Genomic DNA, 19,038 nt, shown 5'->3' with positions numbered 1-19,038 from the left:
CAGATAAAGAGCTTCACAGATAAGAAAAAGCTAAAGGAGTTCATCACCACCAAACCAGTATTATATGAAATGCTGAAAGGTATTTTTTAAGAAGAAAAAGGTAAAGATAAAAATTATGAACAACAAATACACATCTATCAACAAGTGAATCTAAAAATCAAGTGAATAAAAAATCTGATGAACAGAATAAACTGGTGAATATAATAGAATCAGGGGCATAGAAAGGGAGTGGACTGACAATTCTCGGGGGAAAGGGGTGTGGGAGGTGTGGGAAGAGACTGGACAAAAAGCGTACACCTATGGATGAGGACAGTGGGGGGGAGGTAAGGGCAGAGGGTGGGGTGGGAACCAGGTGGAGGGGAGCTATGGGGGGAAAAAGAGGAACAATTGTAATAATCTGAACAATAAAGATTTATTAAATTAAAAAAATTTAGCCTGCTGTATTTGGTCAAACATTTAATTAATTCACCACTAATGCCTTGGCAGGAACAGACCAAATGATCTTGCGATCCTTATATGGCCCACAGGCCACAGTTTCCCCACCCCTGATTTAATCCTTGCAACAACCCTATGAAGAGGATATGTTATTATCCCCATTTACAAAGAGGTTGACAAAGCAGTAGAGAGAGGTTAAGTAACATGTTCAAGGTTGTGTTCAAGGTCACACCACCAGTACTAGGCAATCTGGCTCCAGAATTTGCTCTCTCAACCACTAACTCTATTCCTATGTTTTGTTAGAAGAAGGAATAAAAAGGGAGAGATTAGAGATACAGGAGAAAAAAATATTGTGGAGCACATTCTGGGAGGAGGCAAGAGGTGATATACCCAAGGACACAGACGGAAGGAAGAGAAGTGGGAATATAACTTCCCCACCACAGGACAAAAGGAAAGAAGAAAGGAAAGAGAAAGGAGGGATTTCAAAGCAGGGTCAGAAGAGATTGGTGATTCTGTAGGTGAAGCTATCCCAGAAAGTTTAATAGCAAGACTGTAGCAAGAAATAGTGAGATAGAATTGAGTGAGTGTCTTATTAATTTTACCTGTCTGGTCTCGATTTTCTTAGTATGGATAATATCTACTCCCCCCCCCCCATTTTGGTGTTTTTAAGAAAATAATATATGTGAAAGAATCAAACATACTATCACATAGTAAGCACTTAAGAAACGACAGTTTTCACCTCTTTCAGAAAGGAGGTTTTATAATACTGCAATATCTTTCATATTTTCTTTTTTATAAATCATATCAAGTGATACCAATCCAACACTCTAGCTAGAGAAGAAATTTCTGTTGGGTAGTCTTAGTCAAACTGATGTCTGAGATGCAACCCTCCAAAATACTGTCATCAGTATTTCCCATAATGCTTTTCAAGGGCCTTGCTGGTGGCCCCTAAGAGAATAGCAGGAAAGTTGGCAGGGACTTGTCTGAGGCCCTCTTTTCTGCAAAGTGGAGGAGACTTTGGGAGTTTACACACTTTCACAAAGTTGTTCACTTCCTGATAAAAACTTGGACTGTCTACTCAATACATCTCAGAGCACCATTGACTATAGAGATGAAGTTGGTCAAAGGGCAGACATTTCTCTACACTCAGCACTGGAAAACAAACGTCTAAACTTGTCCACTTCTGTACAGTTGCCAATAATAAGAGAAATGGCTGGAGCTATCCTATATAATAAAAGGGTAATATGCAAATCAACCAAACAGTGGAACGACCAGTCACTATGACACACACTGATCACCAGGGGGAAGATGCAGGAGCTGCCCCCTGGTGGTCAGTGCACTCCCACAGGGGGAGCACCGCTCAGCTAGAAGCCCAGAAGCCAGGCTCATGGCTGGTAAGTGCAGCGGTGGTGTTGGGAGCCTCTCCTGCCTCCATGGCAGCACTAAGGATCTGACTGCCTGCTTAGGCCCACACCCCCTAGGGAGCGGGCCTAAGCTGTCATTTGGACATCCCCCGAGGGCTCCCAGACTGCAAGAGAGCACAGGCTGGGCTGAGGGACCCCCCCGCCCCCCCACACCCAGTGCATTAATCTCATGCACCGGGCCTCTAGTAGAAATATAATTGATAAAGATTATATCCTATGATCACACTCTGATCAACTACACAGGGAGATACTGAGAAAGTCTGCAATTAATAATATCAGCCCAGAATTTTTAAAGAACTATTATTTTGACATCAGGTGGCAAGGGATGTTAATTCATATGGAGCATGGTAGAGGACTGGTGGATAAGGAAATACCAAATGATAGAAGTGGCATTGGTATATCTCCCTCAGCCACTCTTAGTTAAAGGTTTGACCAAATCCACAGTGAGGGCTTTCTGCAGTTAATAGTATCACACTTTAGTTGAATCTACATATTAACTACACTTTGGTGCATGTGTTTAAATATTTAATATGCTGTTCATTCTATATTGTATGTTCAGTCATTCTTAATTGTTTAAAATTAAGTAGAAGTTTTAGAGAAAAAAAACACAAATAATTAAAAGGCTCGTTTGAGAATTGTTAAGAAGTCGTTACATTAACTAATATTTGCACATAAGTTCTAGGTACCTGGTAGGTGGGACAAACTGTGACAGACAGCAGCAACAAAAGACTTATTTCTCTCAGAGGACACACATTGCATTTACACCTAGCCTTCCAGATCAGAAGTTTATAGAGAATCTGAAAGGGACTCTCTTCAGGCAGCTTACTTGTTCAGCGTGGGTTTCTCATCATTGACTGGGGTGACCTCTACTGAAATGGTCTTAAGTATCTTATGTTTCCCATCTGACAACTGGATTGTAAAGTCATCAGCAAGGTTCTCTGAATCATCATGCACATATATCAACCTCATTCCTGGAAAAGGGGAAAAAGGGAGAAAGTAAATCTTTCTTGTGATTGGACAATTCCAAAACATAGCACAGATAATTGTTTTAATTTCCAAGCCATCGTTTATCAGTGCAACAGGGTGAAATTAAACTGTTTCATGCAGTAAGAATATCCTCTAAGTTCATCTAAAAATTCCTATTTAAATACTTTAGTATTTGATAAAGGTCTATTTAAAATCACTGAGAAAATGAGATATTATTTGATAAGCTACCTAAGAACAAAGGTGTTGAGGTGCTCAAATGAAATAGACAATTAGTTCATTACTTGGGGAAAATTACACCTAGATCCCCACCTCAAGTAAAAAAAATAAAATAATTCATATGGAAATGCAAAGAAACCCAGAAAGCCAAAACAGTCTTGAGAAAGAACAATTTTGGAGGACTAGCAATTTTTTATTTCTGCACTTAAAAACGTAAGTTATAAGGCAAATGAAATATGAAAAATCTTATTCATAATATGTGACAAAAATAAAACATTAATATTTAATTATCCCTTATACATCAATCTGAATCTATAAAAAGTGGGCAAATGACATTATCAGGTAATTCACAAAAGGTGAAACATATGGTCAATAAAAATAAAAACAGGTTCAATTTTACTTATCTAAGAATTTTTCAAATCAAGATAACAATGAGAAACTATTATTGACTAATAAATATGCAAAGATTTTTAAAAATAATATTCATTATTGACTAGGAAATAGGCATGCTTATGCATATGGTGGCAATGGCCATTTTCCCATACAAATATTATAAATGCTCACCTTTTGTTACCAAGTAATCTTATTATAAAAATGTGTGAAAAAGAAATACTGAAATGTACACCAAGATTTATGTTATATAAATATATGTAAAATATGCTTATTGATATGTAACTTGTAATATCAAGAAATTAAGTTATTTGCATATTTTAAAATAAAAGACAGTTTGTATAAAATCACAGTGCAGTATGTCCAGAGAATGAAAAACTGTAGTTAACACAAACCATGTTTTCAACTAATGTTTTAAAAGTAAAAAAGATGCTTAAAATAATCATAAACAGATTGCATAATCTGCTAGCAGTTTTTTATTATTTTTTTAAATATATTTTATTGATTTGTTACAGAGAGGAAGGAGAGAGATAGAGAGTCAGAAACATCGATGAGAGAGAAACATCAATTCAGCTGCCTCCTGCACACTCCCTACTGGGGATGTGCCCACAACCAAGGTACATGCCCTTGACCGGAATTGAACCTGGGACCCTTCAGTCCGCAGGCCGACTCTCTATCCACTGAGCCAAACTGGTTAGGGCTGCTAGCAGTTTTTTTAAATATGTTGCTAATTGATTTTTTTTTTTTTTTTTTTTTTTTTACAGAGAGAGAGAGGGCAAGGTAAAGGGAGAGGGAGAGAAACATTAATGAAAGAGAGAACCATTAACTAACTGCCTCCTTCATGTCCCCTATCAGGGATCAAGCCCACTGGGCATGTGTCCTGACCCAGAATCGAACGGGTGACCTCTGGGTGCATAGGTTGACAACCAACTGAGTCACACTGGCTGGGGCAATGCGAGCAGTTTTAGAAGTTCTATATGTTTAGGGTCAGGAAATGTGTGTAAGACTCCACTAAAGTTAAAAAAAAAGTAGTCCTAAATGAACCAAAAATAAAAAAGATGAAAATCTAATCCCTGAGAATATCACCAAAATATTAATTTATATGAACAATTTTTATTTTTTATTTAAAATGATTATATAGTGCAAACTTTAAAAGTACATATATAATTATTTAACCTAACAGTAATCAATGAGAGTTATTTTTAAAAAACATTTTTAAGAGTAAAATTTGAATTATTATTCCTTTTCCTGTGTTGTAAATTTAGAAAAAAATATTGTAACAATACATTGTATTATTTGTTACACATGCTTTTATTTGGTAACATCATTTAAGCTCCAGAATTTATCTTTGCAATTGATAAAAACTGAGGAATATATGAATTAGCTTTTCAAATTCAAACATGAGATGACATTGTACAACTATTGCAAAATTAGCCTTTGGGCAGAGAGCTCCTACACTCTAGTTGGGGAGAGGAAAAAGGAAAAGACAGTAGGAAATGTTGTTCAAGTGCTAAAATGAGCATAGAAAATGAATAGTTTGGAGGGCCTGGGTGGATCCAAGGTGTAGGCCAGTAGGAAAGTGGTTCTGAAGGCACAGTGTTGGCAGCCCGGCGAAGGAGGGGAAGGACCCTCAGGCTGGGGAACAGAATAGTGAAGACAGGAAAGAGAGAGAGCAGGCAGTGATTCTAGAATCACACACTTTTCTCAAAGATTTAAAGTATTTTTATATAGAGAAAATGGGTTCAGATCGATGTTTTTAAATGTGTAATTAAAAATATAATTCAGGCTACTATTCCAATGCGTCATTTCCTTAAAGAGGAAATTGTCTCCTCAGAGAACAATGAATTATTATATATATGGTTCAAATGTGGAAATTTTGGCAGATAAATCTCTCCAAGTTTAGTGCCATGATCTCAATAGTTTTAAAAAGGAATTTTTATTATGATGTTAAAAGCTTGCACTAAAATACCCCAAATCACATATATCATTTTTACTGATGCTCTAAAAATGAAAGAAAACATATTATTTCCTTTTCAATTACCCACTCTCTTTAGCTGGATCTTATGTCCTACATTAATCCAGAGCCCAGAGGAAACCCTTGGAAGATAAATGAATAAAGTAGGTAAATGCCATTCTTTTACTTCCTATTCCTCTGGTTAATTTTTGTCTTTTCAGGGTTAAATTATTAAGTCAGTAACAAGCAAATCCAAGTGGAATGTGATATACCATTCTTGAGAAGCTCCATGGAAAAGTTGTAAACAAGTTTATGCATCTGGCCGGGGTTGGCTGGCTGCTTATACTGAGGAAAGTCTTTGTTGGACACCCCGTGGATGAGGAGGCCGTGGCGAGGTCTATGAGTGATGCTGAACAGCAAGGGGTCCTCGGGCACATCCAGGTCGGCTGCATTGATGACGGAAGAATCCAGCTCTTTCATCTGACCTTCACACACCTAAATGGCAAGTCAGAAAAGTCAGCTATGTGCACATTAAAACTGGTCTTCCTTTAATTTTAAGATATCCTGTTGCAAATTGTCCATGAGATTTGTGTGTCATGAGTCCTAAATATCTCTGGTTTAACATAACCTAAAAAGATGACAACAAATCTATTAATCTCACACTTTTTTGGTGAAGATTTCAAAGCAGTTTATTCATTTCTATGATGGACAAAAGATTCTCTGTGTGTGTCTGTGGGCATATATAAAATTTCATAATTCAAAAGTTAGGGGGGAAAAAGCAACCAAAAGGTGCTTGCTTTCTGAAAGTTAGAGTTCACTTGTAAATCTGAGTGTAGACAGACCCTTCACCTTCAGATCCTAAGCTGCCCTTTTAATCTGCTAGACCTCGTTCCTTTTACAATTTCAATGTTTCTGTTTTAGAAATGGCACAAATAGCTGCTAAACACACTGGGGGTATCTTTAAGTTTTTATCATTAAGTAAAAACTTCTGTATTTCTATTAAAATCAACAACAATTGAAAAGGGTCCTTCTGGATGCATCATGGTGTAAATTTTAATCCGGACCCTTCATTTCCCACCCCCCCACCCCCATCACACCTCTACTTTTCCTGAACTGCCTTCCTCCACTCTCACACCCCACATCAGGCTTCCTACTCCTTTAAGCAAAAACTGAATGTTTTTTATTTCATGTAGGAGCTAGTCATTTAGAACTTGACTAGCTGTACTTAGCTGTCTTGGTCTTCTCTTACAGTAAAAATAAAGTAAACAAAGAAATATGTGTTTTCTATTTTGAAATGCAGCAAGATCTAATTAAGAAGCATGTATCAGTTTAACATGGCTTATCAGAAATCTGCCATGTCACTGTGCTATATTTTGTGGGGACTATAAATATTCTAAAGAATCAATGTTAGATGGAACTGTGAAGGCCTGTCCATCAATAATTATAGTGCAAGGAAGAAAATGTCTAGTGCTATTAAATATGGATAGACAATTGCAAAAGGGAAGAGGAGACTAGAATGTCATTATGGCTGAATGGGCCTTTTAGCCTTAGGATGTACAGATTTGTGAAAATGCCCTTTTTTTTTTTCAGCCTCTCTTATTGACTTCAAAGACAGTCTTCCTGCAACCACTTTTCACCAAATTTGCATAAAGAAGAATTACTTGCCATATCTGATACTTGAGCTAAAATTATGCATTTAAAAAAATCTGGCCCTAACTTATTAAGGATGAAGATGGCATCAAAATTTAATGCACACTGATACAATTATGAAATCATCTTTGATCTAACTTGTTCTTTCCTCCAAGAAATTTAATAAAGCAATGTAAACATATGTTCTAATGATCCTTCTTCAGAGAGCTTGGGATTCCCAGACTCACTATGTGGCAAAAATGGTAAATCAGTTCACAAGATTACTGGGACATTTTATTGAAAAAATAAAGAATTCTTTTTTTGTATGTGCCCATTTAATTGTTTATTGAGATTATAAATAAAAGGTTTAGATCAATGTACAAAAACAGATACTCACTAGTAGATTTGAAATGGATTATAATAACTTAAACTAAAATCTCACTTTTTTTCACATTGCACACAACTTGACGGAAGCCCAGGTATTTACAAAATAAATTTTTTGACAAGAAAGCAAAATAAATGACTTTTTAAAAAATCACCTGGCACTTAAAGCCAGCTCTGCTAATAACACATAGGGCTCTACATCTGTTAGTCTTCAATTGTTTCTCTAAGGAATGCTCGCTCGGGGAAAAGGCATGGTTACCTTCAGAGAAGGGCAAAGAACAGTGTCCAGTGGCCTAATTGTTTCAGAAACCCCAACCCTAAGCCCTACATACATACAAGACAATAGAGGTAGGTGTAGAGGAAATGATTTGTAGGTTTTTTCTGTCTCATAATTACATAAGTGAGCTTCAGAGAAATCCATGTTCCAACGGGAGGAGAAAGGCAGGAGCTGGCACTTAAATCTCCCTGGGGAGTGGCTCTCACACACCATTAAGATTCAGTAGAGCCAAAACCGGTTTGGCTCAGTGGATAGAGCGTCGGCCTGCAGACTGAAGGGTCCCAGGTTCGATTCCGGTCAAGGGCATGTAACTTGGTTGCGGGCACATCCCCAGTAGGAGGTGTGCAAGAGGCAGCTGATCGATGTTTCTCTCTCATCGATGTTTCTGACTATCTATCACTCTTCCTTCCTCTCTGTAAAAAATCAATAAAAAAATATTTAAAAAAAAAAAAAAAAAGATTCAGTAGAGCCCTGGCCAGTTGGCTCACCAGGTTTGAGTGCCGTCCTGTACACCAAAAGGATTTGAGTCCCAGTCAGGGCATGTACCTAGGTTGTGGGTTTAGGTGTGTACCGGAGGCAGCCCATGGATGTTTCTCCCTCACATAGATCAAAGTCTGGGCTCATCTATTTAATCAGAATTGGCTATATATTTGCTTAAATCATCATATGTAAAAAATTAAAGTGTTTAAAATCAATTCTATACTGATATAAAAATTTTTCAACATACATAATTAGTTATATTTTTAAAGTAGAGAGCAGTAGGTATAATAAGGTCCCTGATTTGTAAGTAAAAACATGTAGAAAAATCGCATATAAACATACTGGCATGTGCATAGACATTTTTTGGTGGTATTAATTACTAAAATTTCAACTATGGGTAAGAGCTCTTGAAAAGGGAGAATTTCATATTTCACTGTATATGTTTATCAATATTCTAACTTGTTTAATAGCATATATTTTTTATTATTTAAAAGATAACAGGTATTATCTGAGGGTGATAATTATGGGTCATTTTAACTATATATATATGAATTTGTAAATACAACCAATAAATGTTATTATATAAAAACAGTTTTAAAACTACAGAAATAGAGCCCTGGCTGGTTTGGCTCAGTGGATAGAGCATCAGCCTGTGGACTGAAGGGTCCTGGGTTCGATTCCGGTCAAGGGCATGTACCTCATTGCAAGCTCAATCCCGGGCCCTGGTCAGGGTGTGTGCAGGGGGCAACCAATCGTCTATCTCACATTGATGTTTCTCTTTCTCTGTCTCCCTCCCTCCCTTCCACTATCTCTAAAAATCAATGGAAAAATATTAACAACAAAACAAAAAGAAAAAATCTGCATTAGAATAATGGTTCAAAATTTATTTTTTATTTTTTATATCTAACTATATAAAATAAGATGCCTGTAGTCTGTGAGTCAAGAGTCCTTGCAATGAACATTGCTGAAGTGGGTGTGGTATGGACAGACTACTGGGTACAGATTCCCTATGTACCCCTTACTTCCAAGCTCTGTAATCTCGGACCACTTAGTTAACCTCTTTATGCCTCATTTTTTTAGTTACTAAATTGCAATAATAATACCATCACCCTAAAAGCCTATTGTGAGGATTAAATATGAATACATGTAAGGAGTTTGGAATAGTACCTACAACCTAGAAAGTATTTATCCTATATACATGCAATTATAATTGCATCTGTGCATTGGCTACATGTTAGCAATTATTATCATTAGCATTATAATTATTAGAATATTTTAAGTGATTGCATTACATGACATTTGTTACTTCCCTCCCCACTCCTCATCAACTTGACGTGTTAAGTACACCTGAACCTGTGTAAACAGACAAGGTGAAAATAAAATCAGAAAATGATAAAAGAGAAATAGAAAATTCTGGTCTTACAGTAATATTCTGCACCACAAAGTCGGGAACTTCATCATTGGTGGGGTGGATGATAACAGAAAATGGTATTTCCAGGGAACGGCGCTTCCCATCTGTGACATACACTGTGAACTGGTCGGCCGTTGGTTCCACCCTCAGGTGCCTGGACTGCACATAGTTAACATGCAAAGCCTTCATGTCTTTCCACTGAAACGAAGCTGGAGACACCGAGAGTAAGCTGTAAATAAGAAAAGCCTTTTTTCCAAGCTACTAGTCCTTAATCCTTTAACCAATAGACTATTTCTCAGCAAATCAAATAAGACATCATGGCAGTTGATTTAAGAATCAGCTCTCAGAGTCTGCTACAAAAACTATCAGCTGTCAACATAAAACCGGATATCCATAAATCCTAAAGAAGGGGTAAAATTTGCATGGAAAACGGAAGAGCCATAACTGATAACTGCTAGCCAGGATAGGTAGGGACTTCATGACCATTCTTCATATACTTAGGTCAGTGAAATCTTCTCTTGATTAAAACCACTTCTGTATGAGCAGTTCTTGTCCATGCTTCATTTAAAAGAGGCCATTTCTCTGCCTTTACCAGAAACTAAGGAAGTCCCTGTACCATCGCTGTTAGATGAAAAAGACACGGAGTCAAATGTTTTCTAAGCCATGTGCTGAGTTAAAAGTGTGGGCTTGGAGACAATCTACCCTTTGTAGACTTACCTTTCCTCTCCTGAGGCCTCAGTTTCTCATTTATATATTCACTAGAGGCCCAATGCATGAAGATTCATGCAAGAATGGGCCTTCCCTCCCCTGGCTGCTGGCACCGCCTTCGCTCTGGCCAGAGCCGCCTTTCTGCCTTCCCACGCTGCCCAGAGGCCCAGAGCAGCTAGGGTGGTGTGGAACGCCTGCTTCGTCACCATGGCAACTACGCAAGCATCCTGCCCTGCAGCCGCTCGGCGCCTGCGTATGCAAATTACCCCACCATCTTTGTTGAGTTAATTTGCATACTCACTCCTGATTGGCTGGTGGGCATCGCAAAGGTATGGTCAATTAGCATGTTACTCTTTCACTAGGTAGATTTTCTCCTGATAGAGGGTTTAATCAAATGCAATTTTTAAAAATATCAAGTAAAAGAAAGTATTCGGAAAAAAGAGAAAGGAACCATCTCTTTCAAATAAAAGCAAAACAATACTCAATCAATCATCTGCATACTTGACATCCATATCAAACAACTGGTTGGATTGAGTAGAATTAGCTGACTTGCTGTTTTGGTATTTTGACACTGTCTTAAATCAGAAAAAAATGCTCTGTATTGTGCATTAAGTCACAGGAAAATTGTATAAACTTTAATGCAATTAATCTCCCCCCCCGCCCAGCTTTCCTGAGATAAAATTAACATATAACATTGTATAAGTTTAAGGTAAGGATTTCAATATATATATATATATATATATATATATATATATATATATATATATATCACAAAATGTTTGCCACAATGAGGTTAACACATCATTCATCTCACATAATAAACATTTTGTGGTCATGGCAGTGAGAACAGTAAAGCAGACTCTCAAAGTGACTTTCAAATATACAACACACTATTGTTAACCACAGTGCCCATGCTGTACCTTAGGTCCACAGAAATGATTCATTTTCATAAGTGACATTTCCATTTATTTTGAAGTAAACTTGCATGCATGGGAAATCTCAAAGTTAAAATGAAAAAATACTAATATGCAAAAGTATCAACTGTAACAATTCCTTAAATGCATATGGTGCTTTGAACATTTTTGAAGTCCTTACCCAGTTGTTGAGCACAGGATGGCCAGTAAGACCCGTAAACATAGGCGAGTTACTCCTGGTCATGAAACTGACTTACCTATACTTATGCCCATATTGCTTTTTTCAAAACCCAACGAAGGGAGGGTGTTTTCAAGGTAGCCAAACTGGGGAGGAGAAGTCAAAACAAATTCCAAGTCATCTGCTGCAGTGTCAGGGTCAGTGGCCGACAAGTGGTTAATGGTGAGGGCTGCTGAGAAACCCTCATCTACCACAAACATGGTACCTGCATGCAAATAATAGCACAATTATGACTTAGCGTTCAATCCTCCCATCAGAACAGTGAGGACAAAGAAGGTGACTGAAATTCCAATTCAGAGAAGCCTCCCACATGCACATATACTTCCATGGGAGATGTTCATTTCCTTCAGCATAATTCTCCTTACAGTGAAAATATTCAGGGGTAATGGGTGGAATTTAATTTGACTTATGGAATTATATTTTTTTCTTATATAAGCAAGCCAGATAATAATGGAAAGACAGCAGAAATGCTAAATGCTCCAGTTCAGCCCTTCAGTCATTCTCAAGGAACTCTGATTTCCCTTGTGTCTCTATAGAAGTGACAAATGAAAATAAGAATTGCCAAACTGTTTTAATGATAAGGCACTAAATGTGGTTTATGTACTCTTCAAGATCAGTTGTTACCTCTGTTTGTCAGAGCGTTAATTGCCTGCACGCTATTATGAATTGCTCATAACCAACGTTTTTTTCATGCCTGGTGCTTAATTATTCTGCAGGGACAATGCTTTCTTTCCAGAACATTGCTTGGGAGATAGTTTGCAAATTACAATAACATTCATACATATGTTTGTATTTTTTTCTGAGAGACAGAACATATACATAATGCTTATGAAGAGATGACTTTCTAAAAAGCAAATAAGGTTAAATGTATATAAATGGTCTCTCTGGTATACTCATTCTGTTCTGATAGAAATTATTATGGGTAAAATAAATTACTCTCTCTCCAGAAGGCAAATAGTATTTTCCCATGTGAAATAAAACCAGAATAATTGAGGATTCCAATGTTGTCCTCATCCCAACACACCACACACACACACACACACACACACACACACACACACACACACTTGCATGCTCTCTCCATACAGAATTACATAAATTTTTAAATAAATAAATTATTTTTGCCCCGAAATCTTTTACAGATTTGGGATTTTCCACAAATTTGTATTAAGGCAATTACTGGAGGCAATTCTGTATGGTGGTTTTCTATTTTGACTATAAGTGCTTTATTTCATTGAACCATGGGCATGTGACTCGGTGAGATAATAGGACTTTAACAGAAAATCACTGTCACCTATTGTAAGTGAAGGTGGTTGGTTGTCCACTGGATGCACTGTGATGTTGAGATCATACACTGGAAAGGACGCATGAAGAGGAACAGATGGGTGAGGTCCATTGTAGCAACAGCCATTCACAAAAGGGCCTGCTTCTTCATCCGAAACCACTAATGTAATGGTGTCATAACAAGGCACCAGGCCAACCTCACCACCTGGAAGACACAACTGTAGCTGAAACCTGACTTTTTAAACATATAGAATACCAAGGTGTTCTACTCAAACCCCTTCCACGAGCACAGAATGTCAAGAAAAAAAAAAGTATGTGGCTAAAATGCAAAAATTCCATTTTATCACTATGAAATTAAATAGAGTCGTGAAAATAATGCAAAAATGCTTGCCCATCTGTTGCCTTTGGTGAGATCCCTGCCAGACATCTATCACCATATGGAGGGGCAAAAGGGGCTAACGAGGGCCTGACAGTTCACAAATGATCAAGGAACAGACACAAAACTAGACTAGTGATGGTTTCATTCTTCCCTCATAATTGTTTAGACCACATCAGGAAGAGCAGAAGGCACCCTTGTCCCTGTGGTAATTGTCTGCCCATTTGCATTAACCACCTTAAATGAACAACCATCAACCACATAGTAGTTCCAAGAAATAGAAGAACACGGATAGGTGAAACACAAAGATAATCCACATTCTTGTCATTTGTTTTGGTATTTTCCTCATTATAAAATAGCCACGCTGTTAACAAAATAAGAACAACACAGGGAAAAAAAGTGAGATTTGTTTTCTTTTTTACTCTTTGGGGCTTACACCTATGAATTTCAAAATGCCTCCAATTTAGGCAGTGAGGGGAAGAGGGAAGATTAGATCATTTATCAGAGAACAGGACAATCCACTCTTGGGTTACTAACAGCACTGAGGTTGTAGTGTTCAGCATCCAGGGGACAGAAACGTTCAGATGTGCTTTTGGTAATTCTCATGCATCGCTTTGAAATGCCAAAACGGAAGCAATTAAGTTTGAAGTTTTAATGAGACTAGAGCACAAAATATCAGGGATGGCATCGCTGTTTCACAAGACACATTGGTCACGTCTATAGAATATTATGCTTGGCATTATTCTCACTATTTTAAAAAAACACACTAGAAAAATGGAGAAATTATATTATTGAGCAACTAAATGATCAAAGGACAAGAAAAGTAGGAAAAATAGAGTTGAGGTTGAGAAAATTAGAATTAAACAACCAGCTCTGGCTGGGAAGGTCCGTTAAGAGCGTCATCCCAATATGCTAAGGTTGTTGGTTAGATCCCCAGTCAGGAATTAACCAATGAATACATAAATACGTGGAATAACAAATTGATGTTTCTCTCTCTGTCTCTCTCCCTCCCTCCTTTTCCTTTCCTTTCTCTCTAAAAACATATCAATAGATTTGAAAAAAAAAATAAAATAGAATCAAACAACCAGCCTTCAACCTTAGGAAAGGTAAAAAACAAGAGGCCTATCATCCTTTAATATACTTAAAAGACAAATTGGCTTAAAACATATTTATTCATCATTTACTCAATAAATACATATTGAATATTTAATGCCTACTATGTGACAATTAGTGTTCTGAGTGCTTCAGCAGAGAAACGAAGACATTTTGAAAATGTCAAAAGGCATTTCAAAAGTATGTCAAATGTCAGAAGACCTACTATGTGTCAGGCACTGACACTGTCTATAGAAAAAGAGATGCAAATTTACTTAAAATATCACAGATGTGTGTATCTATGAAATGGAATGATATGAAATTGCCACTATTGAGCCAATTTTTACCTATTATGTGAAAAATACATATATCTCAGTCTGATTCTGTACAAAGCACCAAGGGTGAAGAAGATGAGAGGACTGGCTGGGGAAAGGCACACATGCCAGAGAAAGTCAAGTATAGTACATTCAGTAACTGTAATTTCAATATAATGGAAGCATGGGAAACATTTGCAGAAAGAGCTGGAAAAGTAGCCTGAGCATTAAGCCAGAACTATAACACAAGTGGAGGAATTCTTTACCTTGAAATAAAATATAGTCTAAGGACATGATTTATACTTAAAACTCTTAATCATAGTAGTATTTAAGAGAACAGTTTTGAATGACTTCATGTTTAATAATGGGAGAATAGCAAATTAATAATGTATTTTATATCATAAAATATTATTCATTTATTAAGCTTATGTTTATAGTAACTTTATAACATTTAATAAATATGATGATTTAAATGAAAAAGGTAATCTACAAAACTGGACATACAATACAATTGCAACTATGTTAAAAATTATGATTAGAAAATAAAATACTGAAATGTTCAACTTTGATAGATAAATAAGGTGATAGACCAGTTTTTCCAAAACTTCATGATACTTTTGCATTCTTTCCAAGTTTTCTGCAATAAGAATGTATTATTTTCAGTCATAGAAAGCAAATAAAATAATGGTGACAAAATCATTCTCAGGTGGCCTTTATAATCACTGTATGTAGACAAGACTTGGGCCACTGAAACTAGATCTTACAATACTGTAGTTTTTTTTATACAGATCTTAGCACGGTCCTAAATAATTACCAATTGAGCAATTGAGTGAACGTTTCGTTATAAGAAAACATAACGAAAAAAGAAAATACCGATAGGAGAAACCAAGATGGCGGCATAGGTAAGCACCTAAACTGCTGCCTCGCACAACAATTTCAAAACTACAACTAAAAGACAGAACGGACACCATCCAGAACCACAGGAAAGCTGGCTGAGTGAAAATTCTACAACTAGAAGGAAAGAGAAAAGCTCACAGAGAATTGGAGGTACGGCAAAGGGTCTTTGTGTGCGCAGAGAGGAAGGGTGGCTGAGAGCCTGGCTGACTTTCTCTGGCGGAAGGGGGAAGTTAGCCCCCGACCGTACTGAACCCCAGTTCTGACTGCACTGAACCCCAGTCCCGGGTGAAACCCCGTGGACCCAGGCTCAGACAGGGGGCGTCTGGACTGTCAGGTAGAGAGAAAGGCATCCGGAGACTCGGAGACCCGGGGGAGACCCGGGGGAGCCCCGGTGGGCAGGGGTCTGGAGACACACGCGCCAGTGTGCACAAAGGCTGCGGAGGTTGCCACAGGCTTTCCCTAGTGGAAGGGAGTCAGAAGCTCCTGACTGCACTGAGCCCCAGTTCTGACTGCACTGGACCCCAGCTCCAGGTGAGCTCCTGGGGACCCACGCTCTTGTGGGGGGAATCTGGACTCTCGGGCGGAGACTCGGGAGCCAGGGAAGGCAGAGGTCTGAAGGCGCGAGCGTGCACGCAAGGGCAAGGCTGACTGGAAACCAAGACTGTCTGCTCCACCCTGAGACTCCACCCACCCAAACTGAGCACAGAGGCTATTGCAATTTGGCAAGTCTTGTCTCATAAAGCTGTCTCCAACACCGAACTTCTCCTAGCGTAGACACAGCTGATCCTTACAGCCAACTGGCCTGGAGATCAATTCCTCCCAGTGATACCAACAACAATCAAGACTTAACCACAACAAGGCTGTACACACAGTCCACAAAGGGGTGCACCAAGAGTGTCCACCTCAGGTTAACTGGGAAGGCCGACCCACTGGGCCATATAGGAAACCTAGCACACAAATCTACCCTACCAACTCAGGGAAGCACTGAAATTGTGGCATCAAAGAAACAGATCACAAACGAAAGAAATGGAGGAAAACAAACGACTGGATATAAAATTCAAAACCACGGTTATAAGGCTTTTCAAGAATATCCTAGAAAAGGCCGATAAATATAATGAGACCCTTGAAGATATGAAAAAGGACCAACTAGAAATTAAACATACACTGACTGAAATAAAAAATATTATACAGAGACCCAACAACAGAATAGAGGAACACAAGAATCAAGTCAAAGAATTGAAATACAAAGAAGCAAATAACACTCAACCGAAAAAGCAAAAAGAAAAAAAAATCCAAAAAGTTGAAGATAGTGTAAGAAGCCTCTGGGACAACTTCAAGCGTACCAACATCAGAATTAAGGGGGTGCCAGAAGAAGAGAGAGAGCAAGATACTGAAAACCTATTTGAAGAAATAATGACTGAAAACTTCCCCCACCTGGTGAAAGAAATAGACTTACATGTCCAGGAAGTGCACAGAACCCAAAACAAAAGGAATCCAAAGAGGACCACACCAAGACACATCATAATTAAAATGCCAAGAGCAAAAGACAAAGAGAGAATATTAAAAGCAGCAAGAGAAAAACAGTTAATTACCTACAAGGGAGCACCCATATGATTGTCAGCTGATTTCTCAACAGAAACTATGCAGGCCAGACAGGAGTGGCAAGAAATTTTCAAAGTGATGAATAGCAAGAACCTACAACCAAGATTACTCCACCCAGCAAAGCTATCATTCAGAATTGAAGGGCAGATAAAGAGCTTCACAGATAAGAAAAAGCTAAAGGAGTTCATCACCACCAAACCAGTATTATGTGAAATGCTGAAAGGTATTCTTTAAGAAGAGGAAGAAGAAGAAAAAGGTAAAGATAAAAATTATGAACAACAAATACATATCTATCAACAAGTGAACCTAAAAATCAAGTGAATTAAAAACCTGAGGAACAGAATAATCTGGTGAATACAATAGAATCAGGGGCATAGAAAGGGAGTGGACTGATAATTCTCAGGGGAAAAGGGGTATGGGGGGTTTCAGGAAGAGACTGGACAAAAATCATACACCTATGGATGAGGACAGTGCGGGGGAGGTAAGGGCAGAAGGTGGGGTGGGAACCGGGTGGAGGGGAGCTATGGGGGGAAAAAGGAGAAACAATTGTAATAATCTGAATAAAGATTTACTTAAAAAAAGAAAATACCTTTTGAATATAGTATTTCTGCTAACTTAATAACATAGCAAAAAAATTCATTTGAAATAATTTGCCCCATTGTCCTACCTGGTTTTATGAAAAAAATTAGTTACATTCCCTTACGTGGCTATCACACTAGAAGAGATTTATAGGCATGTATCCCTGTTGTTTAGCACCTGGAACAGGGCACTGGAAGAGAAGACACATTCATCTCACCCTAATTCATCCATGCTGCATGAGCCTGCCAAAGATGTTAAAATTATGTTGTAAATGACAATCTCTGGTCTTTGGGTCCCTCTCTGCCAGTCTATTTGAGATTGACTGGGGAAATCAAAAAGAAATACCTAGTTATGAACTTTGGAGAGACATTGAAAGACATCAAACACCTGGACGATGCTCCTTGAGAAAAGGAAATAACGAAATAAATCTTATCTAAGACTAAACGCAGGTGAAAATATAAGGAGATATCATTTAAAGAAAAAATTGTCTGGCAGTAAATAAAATGTGCCATACTAACTAATTAGCATGAGACTATTGGTATCCTAATAAATCATTGCTTTCCAAAATACACACAAAAATATTATTTCCAAATGTTTTCTCCCATTTCCAAATTAATTCTTAGCTATCTCAATCCTCCCTTCTTGAGGTCCCTACCCCATTCACTGCTTGCATTCTCTCTATATAGCTCTTCAAATAAGAAAATGACTTGAATTCTGATGCCTCTTATTTCCACTACCAGTCACTTAGCCTACATAGCCAATTGTACTCCCCCCATTGAATGTACAGGCGAGAGAGGCATACGGGTGATAAACATGAAATGGTAATAGAGGCAATGGAAGGACGTCAGAGGAAGCATACAGTGTCATTGCTGAGGAAGTGCCCCCAATCTGGAATTCTGAAGATGTGCAAGGGGTGATGAAGTACAGATGCATCACACTGTCACTTTTGCATGGGAGTGGGTTTGTCTACTCATTTAAAGGAAAAGTTCTTCACAAGAGGGTCTGGATTATACTCTTTTGTGGTCCACAGTGCCCAGTACTGTGCCTTGCAGATATTAGATGGTGATTTAATATTACACTTATTTGAATATTTTACCTGGGAACACATGCCACCTGAGTAATGATGTAATGTGATGCCAGAAACATAAGCATGATGCTGATCAATAAGTGTTTGCTGCATCTCTCATCTGTGTCCATCACTGTTATGACTGTGGACAAGTTACACAAAGCCTAAGACTTCATCTTTGCTTCTCAGAAACTCAAAAGGCAGGCCAGTTACTTCTTAGCAGCTAGACGGTGGTCAGTAAAACTTTGAAAATTAATAACATTTCTGTTATGATTTATGAACCCAGAAACTGTTATGGTCCAAGAAAGACATTGTCCAAAAGGGGATGAGGACAAGCCCAAAGTGAACCGATGGTCTATGTGTGAGCATCATGAACAGAGC

General features: G+C 38.0%; 1 protein-coding gene across 3 annotated transcripts in view; it reads right to left on the bottom strand.

Moving 5' to 3' along the window:
• Positions 1–19,038, bottom strand: part of FREM1 (FRAS1 related extracellular matrix 1) — a gene marked incomplete at its 5' end in the record, with an annotated part of 121,887 nt that overhangs the window by 63,471 nt on the left and 39,378 nt on the right. For all 3 annotated transcript variants that reach the window (XM_080669320.1, XM_080669321.1, XM_080669319.1), the window contains 5 exons: positions 2,686–2,830; positions 5,679–5,901; positions 9,600–9,796; positions 11,467–11,652; positions 12,742–12,936. In XM_080669320.1, the coding sequence (XP_080525446.1) occupies positions 2,686–2,830; positions 5,679–5,901; positions 9,600–9,796; positions 11,467–11,652; positions 12,742–12,936 (946 nt within the window). The remainder of the gene's footprint in view (positions 1–2,685; positions 2,831–5,678; positions 5,902–9,599; positions 9,797–11,466; positions 11,653–12,741; positions 12,937–19,038) is intronic.

The sequence above is a fragment of the Plecotus auritus genome (genome assembly GCF_963455305.1).
Source record: "Plecotus auritus genome assembly, chromosome: 5".
Taxonomy (NCBI): domain Eukaryota; kingdom Metazoa; phylum Chordata; class Mammalia; order Chiroptera; family Vespertilionidae; genus Plecotus; species Plecotus auritus.
Note: the sequence above shows the minus strand (reverse complement) of the source record. Positions and strands in the feature narration are given on the sequence as shown.